General features: G+C 38.6%; 2 protein-coding genes across 2 annotated transcripts; both read right to left on the reverse strand.

Annotated features, from left to right (window-relative positions):
• Window positions 1-368: 368 nt before the first annotated feature.
• On the reverse strand, window positions 369-12,814 carry unc93b1 (unc-93 homolog B1, TLR signaling regulator). The gene is made up of 13 exons (XM_044346387.1): window positions 12,677-12,814; window positions 11,090-11,206; window positions 10,785-10,926; window positions 10,487-10,640; window positions 10,229-10,390; window positions 7,425-7,554; window positions 7,178-7,271; window positions 5,747-5,871; window positions 4,806-4,988; window positions 4,282-4,555; window positions 4,062-4,183; window positions 3,837-3,959; window positions 369-2,362 (listed from the first exon to the last, which is right to left on the reverse strand). The coding sequence occupies exons 1-13, from the start codon at window positions 12,677-12,679 to the stop codon at window positions 2,096-2,098; spliced, it is 1,896 nt and encodes a 631-aa protein (XP_044202322.1). The 5' UTR covers window positions 12,680-12,814; the 3' UTR covers window positions 369-2,095.
• Window positions 12,815-13,535: 721 nt separating this feature from the next.
• Window positions 13,536-19,015, reverse strand: timm10 (translocase of inner mitochondrial membrane 10 homolog (yeast)). Its single transcript, XM_044346392.1, has 2 exons — window positions 18,788-19,015; window positions 13,536-14,810 (listed from the first exon to the last, which is right to left on the reverse strand). The coding sequence occupies exons 1-2, from the start codon at window positions 18,856-18,858 to the stop codon at window positions 14,615-14,617; spliced, it is 267 nt and encodes an 88-aa protein (XP_044202327.1). The 5' UTR covers window positions 18,859-19,015; the 3' UTR covers window positions 13,536-14,614.
• Window positions 19,016-19,131: the final 116 nt, after the last annotated feature.

Consider the following 19,131-nt stretch of genomic DNA (forward strand, 5'->3'; position numbering starts at 1 on the left):
AGGTGTAATCAAGACAGAAGTACAAAATATATTCCAAGAACATAGCAACAGTTTCACACTAAGTCAGTCACATTATATTACATAAGTTCACAACTTCATAGGGATGAGTGCACCATTGAGTAGTTTTGGCGTTAGTACACTGAAAAGTAAGGAGTTATAAATCTCTACTGTGGGTTCTATTCCTTCGTTTGACAGCTGGTTTAAATAGCAGTTCTGACAAAAATTACACTCCCACGAGTAAATAAAAGATGAACAAAGCCTGATGTCTGACTATGTACCTACAAAAATACATGAAATATCTCACCATTACTATGAAGGCATCACAGCTTCCTGTCCTAACATGACTGTTGATTACTTTTGTCTATTTCTCTCTATTTATGAATCAAACCAACTAAAAAAAAGAAACTCAATGGCCAGTAAAACAAATAGGTGTGACAACTTCATAAAATGGATACAGTAAAACCTGTGTGCCTTATTGGTTTGTATGACATCCGACCAGACCAGTTATAAATCTATGAAAGAATGTGAATTTGACTCAAACAAAACTGTTGTTGCATCATGAAAAAATAGTACCTCTAACACCTGCACTGTAAAACCTTTTAATACTTTTTGATGTCTCAGATTAACACAAAAAATACAATACTTTAAAGGCTTTTTAATGGCATGTGGACATGCTGATGTGAGTAGTTTCAAGACATGATCTGACCCTATAATATGTTTGCTGTACAAACTCTTCTACTAAACAGTTATTCTGTTTTTTTTAGCCACTTGAGCGGTGTGACAATAGGAAGGGCAATAACAGTTCTGTTGGATCAATTGCAATGAAATGTTGTACACACATTCATGGTCCCCACAGAACACTTAATGACAGTGATGACTCACTGACTATCCTCTAGCACCAGCAGGCTGACTTTTGTAGTCAGCCTCGCCTGTACTTTGAGTCTAATGCTAATTAGGAAATGTTAGCATGCTAACACACTAAAATAAGATGGTGAACATGGTAAACTACACTATACCTGCCAAGCATCACCATGTTAACATTGTGTGTAATTGTAATTGTGGACATGTTAGCATGCTAACATTAGTACACAAGTAGCCTCATGGAGCCGCTAGCGTGGCTGCAGAGTCTTGTTTATTGTTGAATTTAAGACATTTGAAGATAGTATACCATAATAGTCACCATAATATCCCTGAGGCCACTGTTAACTAAAATGTGTAACTTACTGGCATTGGCCATACATGACTGACCCTGGTACCTGTTTCAAATTGAACTACCCTAAAGAATAAACATACATTCATACAGTCATATTCATATTTAGCTTCTGCAAAAAGCACGTTTAACTCAGCCCAAGAGATACATCAGGCAACAGACACATGTCTGAGCGTCTGATAATATCATGTGTTAGCTTCTTTTCTCTAATACGTGTGCATAAGTTGAGGGGTTGAAGGTAAACAGAGACAAAAAAGGACAAATATAGCTATGGCTGTTTATGCTGTTCACATCCGGCAGAACCTTGCAGGCTCTCTAAAAGTGACTCCATCAAAACACACTTCGCCCTACGGGATAAACAGAGAAAATCAATTCCTCATTTCTTTTTCTGTTGCTTTCAGTTCTGTTTTTGCAGATAAGTGCATATCATTACAGAATATTTTTTTCTAATTGATGAAGTACAAAAAGCAGCTACAACGCCCTCAGTAACTATTGGCACATTTCGTAAAGCCACAAACTGTGCAGCAAAGGAAGAAAAACAAGTATTCTTGCTGTATCTGAGTTACAGTCTTGTTTTATCCAGTGTGTGATACCCTTTATGATGCCTCTTATTTTATAGCAATATAGTATTTCCAGTTGCTGTACTTTTTGTCTGGATCACTGTTGTGAAGTTGTACAGCGAATAACAGCCTTTTAAGCACAGCTTATGACAGAAAAATGTGTGTTCTGTTTAGTGTAGTATATAAGAATTACATGAGGGATAAAAAATCTGTAAAAATATGAACGGTTTCATGAATACAACAACTTCCAGCATTTCTCCGATTCTCCTGTATCTCTGTCATCTGTCCACCATCTCTCTCTCTTTCTCCTCCTTTTTGTCCTCTCTCACCCTCCCTCACGCTCTTCCCTTTCTCCTTCCCTCTTACGGTCGTCCTCCCGTCTGCGGCGGTGACCCTCAGCCCCTCTCCTCCTGGCACCGGGTGAGTCAGCTCCCTGGGCCCCTGCGTCCTGGCCCCCCTCCTCCCTGCCCTCTGCTCCGATCTCCTCCGCCACATGGTCTTCGTCCTCCATCTTCTCCTCCTCGTCCTCCTCACTTCTCTCAGAGTCTGACTCATCTGAGTTGTCCTCTTCCAGGTAGCGGTAGCCTTTGACCTGACACAAATCATGTGTTATATTGATAACTGAGGAGAGGAAGTGAGTCACTCTTAAGTTAATGAGATTTACTTTACTCCTGCACAGCTGAAGGATTTCTCCCACAGCATGCTGGTGTGGACAAATTGAAGACAAATTAGTGTTTGCAAGAGTTCAAATCTCACTCTCACACCTAATCTATAAGTTATTTATTAGTTCTGCGTGAGATAAGAGAGTTTTTTTGGAGTGAATGAAGAATTTATATGCTGGATGCAAAAGCATTGTTTGCTTCAGAAAAGAAAAATAGAGAAAAAAATTTAGATTTCTGGTGTGCAGTGAGATTTGGTCTTCTGCAAAGTTGTGACTGTTGGGTTTAAATCAGTTGCTGTTTGCTGCATTTATAGTTTAAGCTTTGGTATAGGCAGAAGATTTCCTAAAAGCTAGAAATCAAATAACTTTGTACTAAGCCACAGCAAATATCAAAGACAGCAGTTTCACTTAAGATGTCAGGCAATGAATACACCAAGTTTAAACAGAGAAGGGATTGATCGATGAAAAGCACTAAAGTGGCGGACTGCATTCACACTCAAACCTATAAATACGCTGCTGGTGTGATCTCAGAAGTTAACCTCGACCATGAAAATTTCTGATTGGATGGCAGTAGGTCATTAAAAGAATATAACATGACACTTCAAATGTAGTTGTGCTTCTGGTCACCAGTTTGAACCACCGCTGCTATTTTACCAAACCACAGTTAGATGGCTATTTGAACTCAGCTTCTCTTTTTGCCTCTACTAAACAGCTACAATGTAACTGTGATATTACATTCTCAAGTGTCACGATATAAGAAAAATAATGGACTTACTTCCATCATCTCATATATTTTTGAATGAATGAGTGAATAAATGAATATTTAATATTAAAATGTACTTTATCCAAAGCGGTCCAGCCCACATCGGCCAGCAGACACTACTTACATTATCTACAGTGGTGTATTGCTTACTTAATGTGGCTTTGCTATACCACAGTAAATATAATCTTAGTGTTTATGCTTTGATGGCACAAAGACTTTTTAACTTCACCTCACATGAGAACACCAGTGGCTGTTAAAATACCCACATTTTGTATATCACACCGTGCATGAGATCATTATATGTGGCTGTTCATTCATTCCAGTGAATGCTACTCAACCAGAATATATTTAAAAAAGATTTTACTTGAAATTAGCAAAGAAATGCTTAATGCTGAAAGTGAAAAAATTATGATACAAATGAGCATTTATGGACTGGTCCTGATTGTTTTCTTTCTTTTTTCCACATCACATGGACAGCAGTATTTGGTGAAAATGGGGGATGATATTATCCAACTCACTCTGCAGTAACATGAGTGCCATTTTACCATAGTTGTCCTCAATAGAAGCTGAACTCCTCGTTGGAATTTGTTAAATAACTTGGCCTGTGAAGGCAGTTATTCGTGGCACACTGTGACTGGTTACCTTGTGCCTTGGCCGAGGGATCCGAGGCCGTCTGGGAATCACATTTCTGGCGAGGCGACGCTCCATCACCCAATAGCAGTAGCAGGCCAGGAGTAAAGTGGCCAACAGGATGGAGAGTTTGGCCTGAGTGAGAGGGGATAAAAAATGGATGATGTAAGGAAAAAATAGGCACTCGAGATACAAACACACACTAAACGCTCTCTTAACACACACACAGTCACATACCCTCATAGGCAGGTTGGACCAGAGGTAGACTATGAAGATGGCGATGGCCTGCCACCAGTGATAGATAGTGTAGACGAAGTCCAGACGTTCTTTTTCTTCAGCATACAGCATACTAAGCAGGGCTGACACACACACAGAGGCGTTTATGCCGACACACGTCATGTGTTAACAGAGTCAATGTACAGTACATGCAGACATCATAATCACAGCTGCTACTTACTGCTGACGCCCGTCTTGTTCAGGGCGGTGCCGAGTCCCCACAGCACAGTGATCACCAGCAAAGGGCCCAGATACTCTTGATCTTTAGGAGTTGGACTCAACGCCATGAGAGTAATCAGCAGCACAAAGTGCACAGCAGCGCCCCCCACCAGACACAGCCAGCGTGGGAGGCGTAGGAGGCACAAGGAGAGGGAGGAGAAGACGGAGCAGGAGAGGCCATAGACCACAATGAGGAGCCACAGACTTTTTAGGCCCAACACACATACGCCATAGGACTGTAAAGAGAGGGAAATAAAGAAAGAAATGACATATTTTCTGTCTTTATTACTATAACCTGCCTGCACCTTTATGCCTCCAGCTTGCTTTTCAAACTAGGCAAGGACACATTTATCACATATTACGGGTTAGGGTTTTGATTAAAGACACGTCTGTACAAACTACCTTCTAAACAAATAAGACAAAAACTAAACATTGCAAGTAAAAGCTGCTCTACTATTAGTACAACCAACTCTATTGACAGCGTACCAGGGAGAATCCAGTGATGGCAAACAGCACTTCAAATCCGCTGTAGATGAAGAAGGGGCAGAGCAGTTGCAGGCGGTAGTCTCTCAGGTGTTTGAAAGGCAGCTGGAAGATGTTTCCCCAGCCGATACTGCGGAGGTCGATCTCTTCTGTCGGGCGGTAAGCGGCACCGCACAACACAAGGAACTGTGTGATAGTAGTACACAGTATTTCATTTCATTTGAATTATTTTGAATGATAGCTATTATTTGTACATGCTGTTTTGTAAATCAGCCCAGTGCGGGGCAAAATAACTGATTGCAACCTACAGTGCGACACTGAAAACAAAATAGGGTTTTGCACAGCGCTGAATAACAAAGAAATTCTCAAACAATTTTATAGCCCTCTAAGATCACTGAGAGCAGTATTAGCTTTACAACTACATCTAGAAAGCAAAGCAGTGCAAGCAACTAACTACATATTAAAAGCAGTTAAACTATTAAACTACAAACTAAGACTTATGTTTAAAATCTTTTTTACAATGTAACTCCTCCCTAATGTAAAACTGATTGCTCTTTTTTGTTGTATTGTGGGAACAATTTATATATGTTCCTATCTTTAAATAAAAAAATAGATGTATGGTGGGATTTACGAGGTGAAAATTACCGTTTTAGCAGAGTATTAGTATCTTAACACAGCTTTGTGTGTATTCAGTTTTCTTAGCAGCGATATTATATTTTTGTTTTTGTTTATACTTCTTCTTCTCCAAAGTAGAGCAATACAGAACAGACACAAGACAATCAAGATTATTACAAAACAAACGACACATAATAAACCACCTAAACTCACTGAATTCTCAGGAGTCAGATGTGTGTGTATGTGTATGTGTATGTGTGTGTGTCTGTGTGTGTGTGGGGGTGTGTGTGTGTGGGTATGAGTCAGGAGTCAGGGAGTTGAGATCTTACGATGATCATGGAGAGGAAGGCGAAGCCCATGAGGACGCTCTCCACCTGGATGAGCAGCATGGAGCGTGGCAGGTTAGTCAGCACAGTGGTGTTGAAGCCGGGGATCACTCCACTGATTACTGCACCTGGCAGAGGAAGAGGAAGGCTCAGACATTAGAAACAAGGTGATAGGAAGCAACCAGCATGTTTCAGTAGCGCAGGGTCTTCATCAAGTCACAACTGATGCATCTGCTTGAATATTTAACACATGAGACTGTATCTCTACTATTTAGGACAGAATAAAACATTAAACAAAGAATTAACAGAATGACTTAAATCTACATTAAAAAGCTGAAAGGAAAACTAACAACTAACAGCAGCAGCAGCTTTAAAAGAAAACAAGGATGTGTGTGTGATCATAGTATTGTATTGTGTAGCTGTGGTGTGTGAACCTTTCTACTGTTCCGTTTCCTCCTATTGTTGTTTACAGTAAAATGGAAGCTTTCTTGTCAAGAGTGGGATCCTTTCCCAAATTAAGCATGCCACAAAAAACATTTCAGCTTTAGCAGAAGTGTTGCAATTCACTTGTTTCATACTGTAGCAGCTTTGGGAGGCAACTTTGGTTTCCTTTAGCACCCTGCTGCTTTTAAAAGCATAGTGGTTAGTGGACAACATGTATTAGCACATGTACTTCCACTTCATGCAAACCTTTGACACTGGTTTTCTGAGAAACTATGAGTCTACAAAAAAGAGGACATGAGCTTTGCAAGAGTTTTTGTTTGACAAAAATCAATTCAAGATATTAAATTTTAAACTACAAATTTTGAAATGAAAACAGAAAATTTGATTGAATATTAAATCAAGTATTTAAAGCTGCATTAATTTATTTGGCCTCTTGGGTGCAGCATAAAGATATAAAGTTGATCTGGTATATGTGTTAGCAAACAGTTTCTCCTTTTAGCTTTGTTTTGGTCTTCACCATCTACTGAGAAAAAATATCTTGCTATTAAGCTGCTAACTGATACACTATGCTCTCCAGCCAGTTGCTACCTTTGTCTGTCTGCCATTTAGGGTTGGGCAGGTAGTGTACATTAGGTTTATTAAGGCTTTTTTACTGAAACTGCTGCAGCTGAAAACAAGGTGATAAGAGCATAGTTTGTGGATTTTCCAAAATACTGAGTGATAAGATGCTAAAAGACTCAGTAGAGCTGCAGATTTAACACAGTTAACAATTCTCAGCAGGTTCGTCACTATGAGATACCTCTTTTACATTTCACATAGTAATTTGGTCCTTTGATTATGTAAAAATTTTGATTGGTGCAGCTTTAAGTTTAAATTTAGTAGAGTCTAGAATCATAAAACTTTTTTCGTCAGTCAATGATGATGATGTCATTGGACAGAGAGTGCTTATTAGTCTGTCATCAATGGAGGTGAAGTGATGTGTGTCTTTACCACAGTGTTTGACTTTGCAGAGAATGTGTTTGTTTTCATGCAGGTAGCCGTTGAGGACGAGACGCATGGGGAACTCGGCGAAGACAAAACTCAGCTGATGAGGAAGAGAGAGAAGACCGAGGCTCGTCTATTTGTTTCTGCAGATGTAAGGCTTTTTTTCTGAAGTTTAACACAGTCCTCACATTTGTTCAGTACAAAACATGAAATGAATTATAGCATGAGTGAACAAACACTGGTGAGGACTCACATGGAAGATGATGTTGAAGACTGACTGGAAGACGATGATGTATTTATGGCACGCTCCTTTAGGAAGCTTCTTCTGCTCCTGCACGTGTTCTTCCTTGTAGTTAACGTACTCATAGTACTGCTGCGCCATCCTGCATGTGTTGTGTTTGTGTGACAAGAGAAATCCAAAAACAGATACATTTACTTAAAAAAACATAGTTACATAGTTATTATGACCCATCAGGTGTGCATTTGTATATTCAGAGTTCACACAACAACTTGACTGACCTCTGCCTCCGTGTATGAGGTGTATATACACACTTGTCGAACCAGCCACATCAAAGTTTTCTAAAGCTCCCTTGATAATTTCACACACTGAAAACTAAACTTTAGTCTTTAAATGTTGAATAGTAGGGGTTTAACGATTCCAGAAAATCATTGTTTGATTAGATTTGAAAGCATGGAGCTTGGGAATGTGCCTTAAATTGACATTTTCTGTTTTTTTATTCACTCAACCATACTTGAGACGTTGTAATGAAAAAAATTAATTTTTCCTGAGAGAATTGTTTCTCAGCAACATGATTCACAAAAAAGCAAAACAATGTTTTACAAAATAAAACAAACATTGCAAGCGGTGACAAAAAAGATCTCAGCTTGACACTGTTTCATTTGTCACATCAGGAGCCTCATATTGACTGAAACAATACAAGGTATTGTTACACCTCTTCTGTTAACAGATTCACTTGACAACACTCCCTCAGAGCTGCTAATGATTCTTCTTAGAGTCTCATCGTAATTGTTTGACACAACAAGTGAACACACTCACAAGCAGTGACAGCATACAAGCAAGTGTAATCTGTGCTCCATCAGAGGAGATGATGAATACATCACAGACTGAAGTGCATGTTTATTTTTAACTGGTTTTAACAAATGTCCTGAAAAGGCAACAATGGCTCGGCTAATGACCAGTGGCTCCTAAACTGTCTAATTTAATCATGTCAGCATTTTCATCTGATTTTATCTTATCAAAGATATATCAGTATCAGCCCAGAAGTAACAAGAAAATAATCATTTATAATTTAGAAATGATGTCACAGTTCAAGGCTGGATTATCAATTATTCAAAATGAAAAATAGCCCCGGGCCCCAGAACTCCAGGGGCCACAAAAGCTCCAGGCTTACTGGGTGTCGACAGGTTGATCCTACTTTATTACGTAATCTTGTGACCCTGAGTTGAGGAGGATTTTAAGACCTGATTTGTTTCAGTTTTGTCCTTACATTTTGCATATTCCTTAGTTAATTTTCATTTAATCAAATTACTGCACATTATACCTGACAGGCACCAGACAGCATGCCAGCATAGAAAAACTTTTTTTTGTGGGAGGAACAGGGGGTTGATGTATTATTATATTGTCTATTAAAAAAGAATGTCAGCTGGGGCGACCTTGGGACTGAGGGGACCTTGGGAAAATGCCCCCCAAAAAATAATAATATCACCTGATACATTATTATCAATTTTTTATTTGTAACTGGTTTTTTTTGTAACTCTCTGCGTCAAAAATCCAGTCGATCATGTGACCAAAGAAGGCAGTGATTGATCTTATGCGGATAATAAGTGAGACTAAACACAGAGGAGACAGAACTTTCCTTTACCGGTTAGTTGGCAAGTAGGTGAGTGTGTAGTCCTTCAACATTCAATGTCATAGTCGCCCTCATTCAAATATATTATATATTCTAGCTGCAAGGAAATGCCCTCATGTTCTCTTTGGCTACTGGTGGCACACTCTAAGGTTGGAAGTTTCTCATTCAAGTTACATGTTAATAACACAAGATAACACTAAATTGGAAGCGTGGAATGTCACCCAGATAACACTACTGAATATGCATGAATTACCTACACTCAACAAAGCACACCAAAGTATTATTACTCCATTTGGTTTCATACATAATGTTATAGAAACAATTATGCCAGCAAATAGTTAGTTTAGGAAATATTTAGTTTGCAGATAAATAAGTGCAAATGCCACAATAACATTTATGTTTAATCTTTCTTGGCAATGTGGATTAATTGCAAAACACAGCAACTAAACAGGTTTCTTTACAGACAGAACGTAACATCCAGACAAACTTAACAAGCTGCCTCTAAATGATCGACTAGTATGGTGATATAATTACTCGTGAAACACAAAGGCAGGTAAACATGCACGCACTTTTGTTGATTCACACACACAGATAATCCAAATGGGAATTTACTGCTAATTAAATTGGTAAATGTAGCTGCTACAACTGTTTCCTGCTCTTTTCTCTTCACCTTCTGGGTTTTTCTTCACCTACTGGTTAACTGCAGGGCTAACCGGCACTAATTGGTGTGGCCACTCAATGAGCAAATGGGGGGAGGGGGGTGACACAGCCATACACATCACACAATCACACAAGTCCACTCTCCACTCAGGAGTCTCTTAGACAGGATGTATTTGGGTTTGAACCTCTGTTCGTTGAGTCCTATGGTGTGATTGTTATGTCACTGGTTTACTCTTTTTTTAAAGCTTTGATGCTTTGATGCTGGGTTATGTTTAGGTTAGAGATGGTTAACTGTAGGCACAAAGTGATCTTACATACAGTCAGTCAGGTTTCATGTAAGGTGAGAAACAGTTAAGTTAGTGAAGGTTAAGTTTAGGTATAATGTTGGTGTGTTGAAGGTAAGAGCAACAATCTGAGGAGTCACTTCAATGGTCGACCTTCATCACGTTCAATGTGCTGTGACGTAAACTTCGGCCTCTTATGAAGCATCTTCTCCTCCCCCATCCCTCCACCTCCTGTTTCTTACCTGGTGATGTAACTTCCTAAGGACGCCCACAGCGGCACAATGGCCACACCGATAGCGACGGCTGATGGAACCAAGGTGTAGTAACGCTCCCAGTAATTGGTTGAGACAAACAGTGCGTAGATTCCTGAAGCCAGGAACATCATCCACTTAGTACCTAGAAACCTGAAAGCAATGTATAAAAAGTATGCACTATATGCAGAGCAAGTACATCCAGATAAAAAGAACAACAAGATTTTATTATTGTGTGTGTGTGTCTACCTGATGAGTACAGGGGTGTACAGCAGGCCTATGATGGGCGTGACATTGATGCCCATCAGCATCTTACGGTCAATGTCCTCCAGGCCAAGGTTGCTGTATTTCACCTCACGGTAGGTCATATCATAATGAAGGATAAGCTGCATCTGCAGTAGGCCTGCAGCACACACACACACACACACACACACACACATAGACACAACTTAAAATAAAAATAAGAACATATTAGAGCCCCTGCAACTCTGCCTGTGTGTGTTTCAATGTCTTTGCTCACATCAAACGCAAACACAGTCCGACTCACCCATGTACACACTGTATACGATCATGGCTCCAATACTGGCTGCAAGAACATTCTTGATGACTCCCAACCTCTTCCTTCTGTAGTACTTCCTCTCCTCCTCCTCCTCATTGTACTCGGCCCCCGGGGCCAGAAACTCCTCCATCTGATGAAAAAAGCAAAAAAAACAAGTTATGAAACTGTTTGAAAAGAGCAAAGGTGGTGGAATTTTATCACACTCATGGAGGAGTGTGTTAACTTTCACACAAAACTTGCGAATCACAGAGACTGGAGTTATGAGTTTTTTAAGAGAGCAGCAGTGAGCTCACCTGGCCATGCATATTGTCATCTTGCCCCACATCCAGCAGTTCATTCAGGTCTCCATTAGGAGGCGCTACAAGGTGATCAGCCTCTCTGAGGAGCTCTTCTTGCTCTGTTGCCTCCATCTGGTGACCAAAAGGAGCAGTACACTGTATTAACAGATGGTTAACTGCACCTTCTGCAATGATCTAAACCAATCAATCCTGTAATATCTTGTTCCTATATTATTACTCCTACAGTGTACCTGTAGGGACCACATGTCTGTGCACGATGTTCAACAAAAAGGCTTTAAATGTTGTCAAATGTTGTATACTCAGAACATTACCTTTAAATGATTTTAAAAGGTTTCACAAACCACAAAAAATATGATGAATTCAGGATAAAATCTAAGGCTGGAAAAATGTGTATAATTAACCTTTAAAGTTATGAACTTTTAACTTTATGACACAGAGCAAACAACATATGCACAAAGGCTCCAAAATACATAATATACAACGACATAATTTCCCCCGACCCCCCTGTTTTTTTGTTTGTTTGTTCAGTTTTTTTGGTTATTTTAATTAATTTTTACTATCTGTGTAATCATGTAACTTATTTCTGTAAATGTTTATGTATTCAATACTGGAAAAATGTAAACGAAAGCTGCTGCAAACTCAATTAAGCAAACTAACATTTGAAATTGTGAAATTGTATTGCTGAAAATTATATATCAAAATAAAATATACCTTTAAAAAACTTATGAACTTTTTATTATGATTAGGATTCATGTCTATTTCCTTTGGTGTTATAAGAGCCACGTGTCTTATCTTTTTTTCTTGATTTCACATCCTTTTTTTCTTATAGCGTCATACACTTTACTGAGTTCATTTTTCTATGTTTATTTTATGCTGTTTGTCCTGTTTTACAGACTGTAAAACACTTTTATTTGAAAAAAAAATTATAAATTTGGCTATAAATTATTATACAGTATTATGTGGTAGTACTAGTAGTAGTATAATAGTAGTAGTGTGTCCTCTGTTAAATGTATTGGGTATCTGGATTTATCATCATTTATCACATTCAGATAGAAGCTCATATGTAATCTAGTTATCTGGTGGAGGAAATTGAATTATTTAGTTTCTAGCTAGCTATAGCTTTCTATGCTAACGTGAAGTTTATAGAGCTCTATCTAGGGTCCAGAGCCTTTTCCCTTCATTGTAACTCGATAACTATAACCCACATTATTATATATATTTATATTTAAAAAAGAAAAGTTAAACATATTCTGCTAAATGTTAGCAGTAATTACAACATTGTTTTCTTCTCTGTAGACTACACGGCTCTATAAACCAATCTCCGATATTAAGCTTAAATTAACATTTTCTCAAAAAAGTTATTTATTAAACATTAATGTTTCCATACAAAGCAAAGTCATTTGACGATATAACTGCAACCACTATAGTGACTCTTACTGTGACATCCATCTACAATAACAATTTATGTTTCTGTTTGTGTCAATGCCTGCCACATATTTCAGGTTCATCTAATTCATGAGTATTAAATACTATCATAAAGCCTTTTTTTTACAATTTAACACCACCTGGAAGATCACTCACCATGCCCCACGCAGACAGCAGAGTGAAGTTAGTCCACCTGAGGCTCAGAAACACAGAGCAGTCTGCAGATCAGTTCCCCTTTACACGACACAAGCTGGTGGTATTTATAAAAGTTTCACCAGGGAAACGAAAGTCAGTTGTCTTCACTTCCTCACCCCGATCTGTGTTTGTCTTAAAGGTACAGACACATATTTATAAAACCCCGCCTCCACTCTGCCTGTAGGACAGACAATTTTACCTGAATCCTGCAGACCGGCGCCCCACAGACCCCAGAGCTGGACTTAATCTCATATCACACAGGTGCGTTACTCTATCTTCCTTTGACTTTATCAGTTTGTTCCTAATGACTTCATATCATTGTTTTCTGTTTGTTTTAATTAGTGCTTTTTAAAAATACCACTGTATTGTGGTCCTGGGTGTCTCCAGTGAAAATCACCCAATTCTGCCTATGAAGTTTTAATAGATGGAACTATTTAAGTTCATGTTTGCCATGGGTCCTAATTTAAAGTATCACACACTATCAGGAGGGGTAGCAGTCATTTTGAAGGCTCTGTGGAAAGATTGTACTTGGGATAAATGCTGTAATTGGTATTAGAGAAAAGTATATATTTTTGTTTTACACAATATGTAAATGAACTGTAACTTTCCTAAAATAACATTAATAATAATAATAATAATGTTTTGAGAAGAAATAAGTTAACACTTTGCTATGATGGTTGTTTCTTATAGTAGTTTATTCCTGTGGTCCCCAGTCAGTATTCCTTGTATGTTAAATATGTTGGTAGGATGAGGGTTAAATATGAAAGTGTGTGTGACAGACTTAAATATCTGTGAAACATCACTGATAAAAATCATACTGTTGAGATAAATGAGGACATTGTTTTATTAGAGCAATTAATAACAACGAAACACTGTGCAGCTTCTCCAATATGCAGTTGAAGAGCTGCATCACTGACACAGTGGTTAACACATGAGAAAAAAAAAAGAGGACATATCAAAGTCAAAAAGAAAAACATGGTCCACTGGCGTACAGCACAACACAGTCTACACAAGCAGGACACATGAACAAAGTTCAGTCCATCCTTAACGCATGTAACTAGAATGACCTGGCTGCTGGTCTGTATCTGTGTTGTTGTGAAAGAGAGTAAACTACGCAGTGTCTTGTATAAAAAGACATTCTGGCTCAAACTGTACTGCCATACATAACTGATTCAGTGCATGTCCTGATCCATGTATCTGATTTACTGTATTTCAAGGTTTTGTACTTTTACAAGTTGTTTGCATAACAGACAACTTGTAATTGTTAACAATGTATCTCTACCTGAATATGATGATGCGCTGCAACCTTAAGAGGCCTCCGTCACCCTCTTTCAAATAAGTCACCCGAGTTTAAAGAGTGACCTAAGACTACATGTAAATCATTATTTGTGTTTGTTTTAACCTGCAGCAAATACTAGATAATTGGTACCACAAAGCCTAAAAAGTATATGTGAGTTTCTGCGGTAGAAGCAGCAGAAAACAAGCACAAAGTATGACTTTCAAATAATATTACATGTCCCAGGTCTTTCTCCCTTCCAGTCAGTTTTTAGGTGACTTGTACAGGACCAGCCCGAGCTGAATTTGTAAAAAAAAACAAACAAATCGGACAGATCCAGAGAGGCTGCTGAACCGCTGTGAGCAGTTTCAGGACGTCTTCACGTTGCAACTCCGCCAGGTGCTCCGGTGCTTCCTCTGTATCATCCTCTACTGCAGCAGAGGAGGCAGTTTCTCTCAGTGGACCCTCATGAGCTTTAACTTGACTTTATAAATTTTATTTACCCACCCTCTTATTAAAAACACCAATCTCTCATTTAGAGAAACCAGCTATGCTAACCCCGCCCCATAACTTTGTAATAACTCCCCACAACTTTCTACTTCTCGCTCCCGTCATCAGCGTCTCTATCCACTCCCGACAGCAGCCTTCCTCATCATTTCCTCGTCCTGGACGGACAGCTCTGTCAGCTTGCGTCCCAGCCTCTCGTGAAGGTCCAGGTATTTGGCCACGCAGCGGTCCAGGCACACCGACTCGCCCTTCGTCAGCTCGGCCTCCTTGTAATGTGGCGGCACACACTTCCTGTGGCAGGCGTTGGTCATCCTGGGAGGAAAGGAAACCATGAGTCTGTCAGAGTGGCAAACGTTATGTAGAGCTGGGAGAAGTTACAATTTATTTCATTCATTTTAAGATCAAAATGATGATGTGAAACCACTTCTACTGCACTATTTCATCATGCATGCAAAAATAAGTATCCCAGCATAAATTGGTGTGACTTATAAATTCTCTGTGTCCCCACCAGATTGACTGATGTGAGTTTATTTGATATTACTATTTTTTTTAATGGGGACAATACTCATTGATGAATACTAGAGCAACGATTAGTCGATTAGTTGCCAACTATGAAATTAATCTCCAACTATTTTGATATAATCATAATTTGATAATGAATGATTTAGAGTCATTTTTTAAGGAAAAAAAAATCCAAATTCTCTGACTCCAGAGACAAAGACACTCTCCAAAACAAGGCATTTGAGGACGTTACATTGGGATCTGGGAAACACTGATCATCATTTTTCACCATTTTCTGACATTTTATGGAACAAACAAATAATCGAGAAAATAATCGTCAGATTAATCGATGATGAAAATAATTAGCTGCAGCCCTAATGAAGACCAAATCATTATCAATCATGTATATGACTGAAATTAGCAATGACTGTCTACAACTGCCAAAGACAGCCTCATAAATATTGTGTTGTAGCACCAGTCATTCCTCAAACTATACTGCACATGGTAGAAATAGAAGAAATATAATTTTGTCAATAAAGAGCAGCAGACATAACAGAAAAAAACAGGTGTAATGCATAACAACAATAACGGCTCTAATCAATTAAGATACGTCAGTAAGCTCTGCTACTACTGTTATTAGAAAGACGAATTTGTCGAGTCAAGAAGTGTCAAATAACGAAGGTTCATTAAAAATGACACAGTTCCTTATTCAGTATGTTCTGTGTGATCTGCTCCGACAGATATGAGAGCAACTTTGAGCTGAAATGGGGAAGAAAGATTCGGCAAGTTTTACCTCCGTCATTACTGCAGAACTGACAGAATGACTGGTAGGAACAAGCTGCTGCCCTCAACCAGTGAACTAAACACGTACAGCAGATATTATTCATTATATATTGGAACAGGCCTTTTTCACAGTGGACTTTTTGACATGTTGTGGCAGGAAAAACAGATGTAAATAATATACTTAGTTATAGCTGCATTCCACTTTCTGTTTTGGGGCTCAGGTATTGTGCATGCTGGCTCTCTGTTAAAGCTTAAACCCAGCCATGTTAATGTTATTAATGACAAGTGGGATTTTTCTGCTATGACACATCATATCATGTGTCAATGGACATGACCTCACCATAAGCTTAAGTTACTCTACTGTGCAGTCCTGCTTTCACATCCACAATATCTGCAGTCTTCATTGGTCAGTTCCCCTGACCTCAGCTCACATTCCAACTTCTTGTGTTAACCTTTTGGTCATCTGGACCACAGATTCATCCTAAACTCATCCTGAATGTTGTAGCCACCTTGTCCTCAAACTCCCCTCTCTTCAGTCTTGGTCTCATTTCCTTAAAACCAGTTGGTAATAAGGATGCAAAGAAAATGGCTTGAGTAGTTGCATCAAGATTCAACTCTTCAGTGGTGGATTTACCTTCTTACTACAGTTGCAACATCAAAATTATAATATAATGGAACACTGGAAAAGCAGAAATTCCCTTTAAAAAACTAACTGGATGATTTTTGTCTCTCTCTTAAAAAGGACAGGTTCACACAGGCTTTGCTTGCTGTAATCATTCCACCTGTTCATTCTGGCTATTAAAAGATCTCCTTCAAATGCGCTTTATGTGTAAGTGATGGGAGCCAAAATCCACAGTGTGTCCACACAGTCATTTTGTGCAAAAATTCATTTAAAAGTTGATCTGAAGCTTGTATGAGGCTTCAGCAGTCTGAGTTAGTCATATCAAGTGGATATCTGCCACGTTTACAGTCTTTTTTGCATCAAATTCCCTCTTTGTGTTTCCCTGTTGAGCTGCAGTGGAAGTATAGTAACAAAAAGAGGAACTTTAGCACTAAAAAGACTGTAACGTTGAAAGATATCTACTTGATTTGACTCATTTCTGAATAGAAGGAGGACTGTGGATTTTGTCCCCCATCACTTACATTGGAAGTACATTATGAGGGGATCTCTTAGGGTTCAGTATGAACAGGAGGAATAATTACGACAAGAAAGACCTGTTTCAATGTTCATTTGGGCTCCTGAGAGTTGTTTAAGACAGACTACATAACAGTGTTATAAAAGGTATAAACTTTTGATATTTCTCTATAAGACCTCCTGTATTGTATAATGTATGGTTGAATGATCACATGAATGGTGTTAAATCTATGTATACAAGCATACAGCACAATGCCGCACACAACTTACATGTAAGACATTTCAAGATCTTTCTTCAGCTGGAAGAAAATACAAAATACTTTCCTGTTTAATCAGCTTTTCCTATTAATCAATAATTGTCTAAAATATGTTACAAGTTTTGGGACCTGTATCAACATGATCCAACATATTTTGAATATTTGATTATGTGGAAAATGACTTTGTTAGATACAAGTTTGCATAGTATGTGAACATTTTCATATTAATTTTGAATGAATTAAAAATACTTTCCCTTCAAGGTTCCTCCTGCTGTGGAGAAACTGCAAGAACACAGATGTGTTAAACTTTGAGGTCAAGATATATTTAAGGGTTCAAGCCAAAAGGGCTGATACCTTGTTGTTTTTGTTCTGGTTTATCATCATTATTATTATTGTTGTTGTTATTATTATTTTAATTAATTCATTTTTTCCTCAGAAATGTTTTTGCAAATTCCTGTAAGATGATAAATGAGAGAGACAAGAGATTTTGCCCGTTGATTGGAGGTTGTGTGCAAATGCTGCCCAACAAATATGAAACTCCCTTCAGCCTGATGGTGGCGCTATAACAACAATCTTAATGTTTTGGCCTATTTATAACTTTTGAATCGTAAGTGTCACAAACAAAATTCTTTTTTCCTGGATTCTGTGGCTCCAGATGAATCTATCCATATAGGCCAAGATAGATTTTTCGCTATTTTGAATTTTTTGAAAAACACATTTTTAACATCTCCTCCTAAACTGCTCTGATTGCTACCACATTTTTTGTGGAGCATTATCGGACCAAACTGATCAGAAGTTGCAAATTTGACTTAAACTTTAACTTAAAGGACAGTTTGTCCAAACATCACCAAACTTAGTGGATATTTTTAATTAAACTGTTGAAGCTTTCAACTTCTAACAGTCTGCGTTGGCTTGAACCACAGAATCACATCTTGCAGCTTTATTTCACCACGTTGTACCCAATCTCCATTTCAAGACAATGTGTGTGTAAGATAAAATGACTGAATTTTAGAGAAAAGTTATTTTTAAATACTACAACTACTAATACTACTACTAATAATAATAATAATATTGAACATGTCCTGATATTTCTGTAAACCAGAAATGTTTGGTTTAGGCTGTTGATGACATCTATCAATAACTCAAAGATGTCACTTTGGCTTTTGGCCTGGGATAGGGAATGTTCTTACTTAGTCATTTTACAGATGAATAATGAATTAAATTATAAGTTGAACCTCCAAAAACAATGTTCAGAGTACCTTTCCAACAGCAAAGCTAAGAGGTCGTGATTTAATTAAACCCATTAAGGTCATGTGATACTGTCATTTAACAGACTAACAGACTAATACCTCTCCTTCAACATGACTAACTGCTGCTTGCTCCTGGTGGTTTGTACAGTTAATATAAGCTTTATGTATAGAGCCAATCAGTGTAGGTGACTGAGTATCAGTGAAATACTGTACGTCTTGGCTAACATTTAGATTACCATATGTCACCGACACGTTTACCACGGACACATCTATACATGAAGGCCATGCTACTGTGACAGTGGATGACAGAGACAGCATGAATAAGAGGCAGCTAGCTCGGTGATTAGCGTGTTTTGGCTTTACCGGTTGTACATGTCAGCCATCATCTCCACCTCCAGCTCCGCCGCCAGCTGCTGCGCCTTCATGGGATCCATGTCTGCGTTTCAGCGCTGCTCACACCCGGCTTTCAACCACAAACACGCCGTGCTGGGGACCCTCTCCTGCAGACTGCACAAGAAGCCTACCTGCAGCTTCTTCTGTAACCTTCAAATCTGCAAGAAAACACGTGTCTACCGTTTCCTCCGACACTTCCGATGTCAATAAAGTTGGATTCAAACGGAGGACAAAGACAGTGCGCCCTCTAGTGGTTTTTTCTGTTTTAAGCACTTGGCACATTTCTGCTAGTGTTTGCCCCGCTGTTGGCCAAC

Source organism: Thunnus albacares, chromosome 3 (assembly GCF_914725855.1).
Source record: "Thunnus albacares chromosome 3, fThuAlb1.1, whole genome shotgun sequence".
Classification (NCBI taxonomy): Eukaryota; Metazoa; Chordata; class Actinopteri; order Scombriformes; family Scombridae; genus Thunnus; species Thunnus albacares.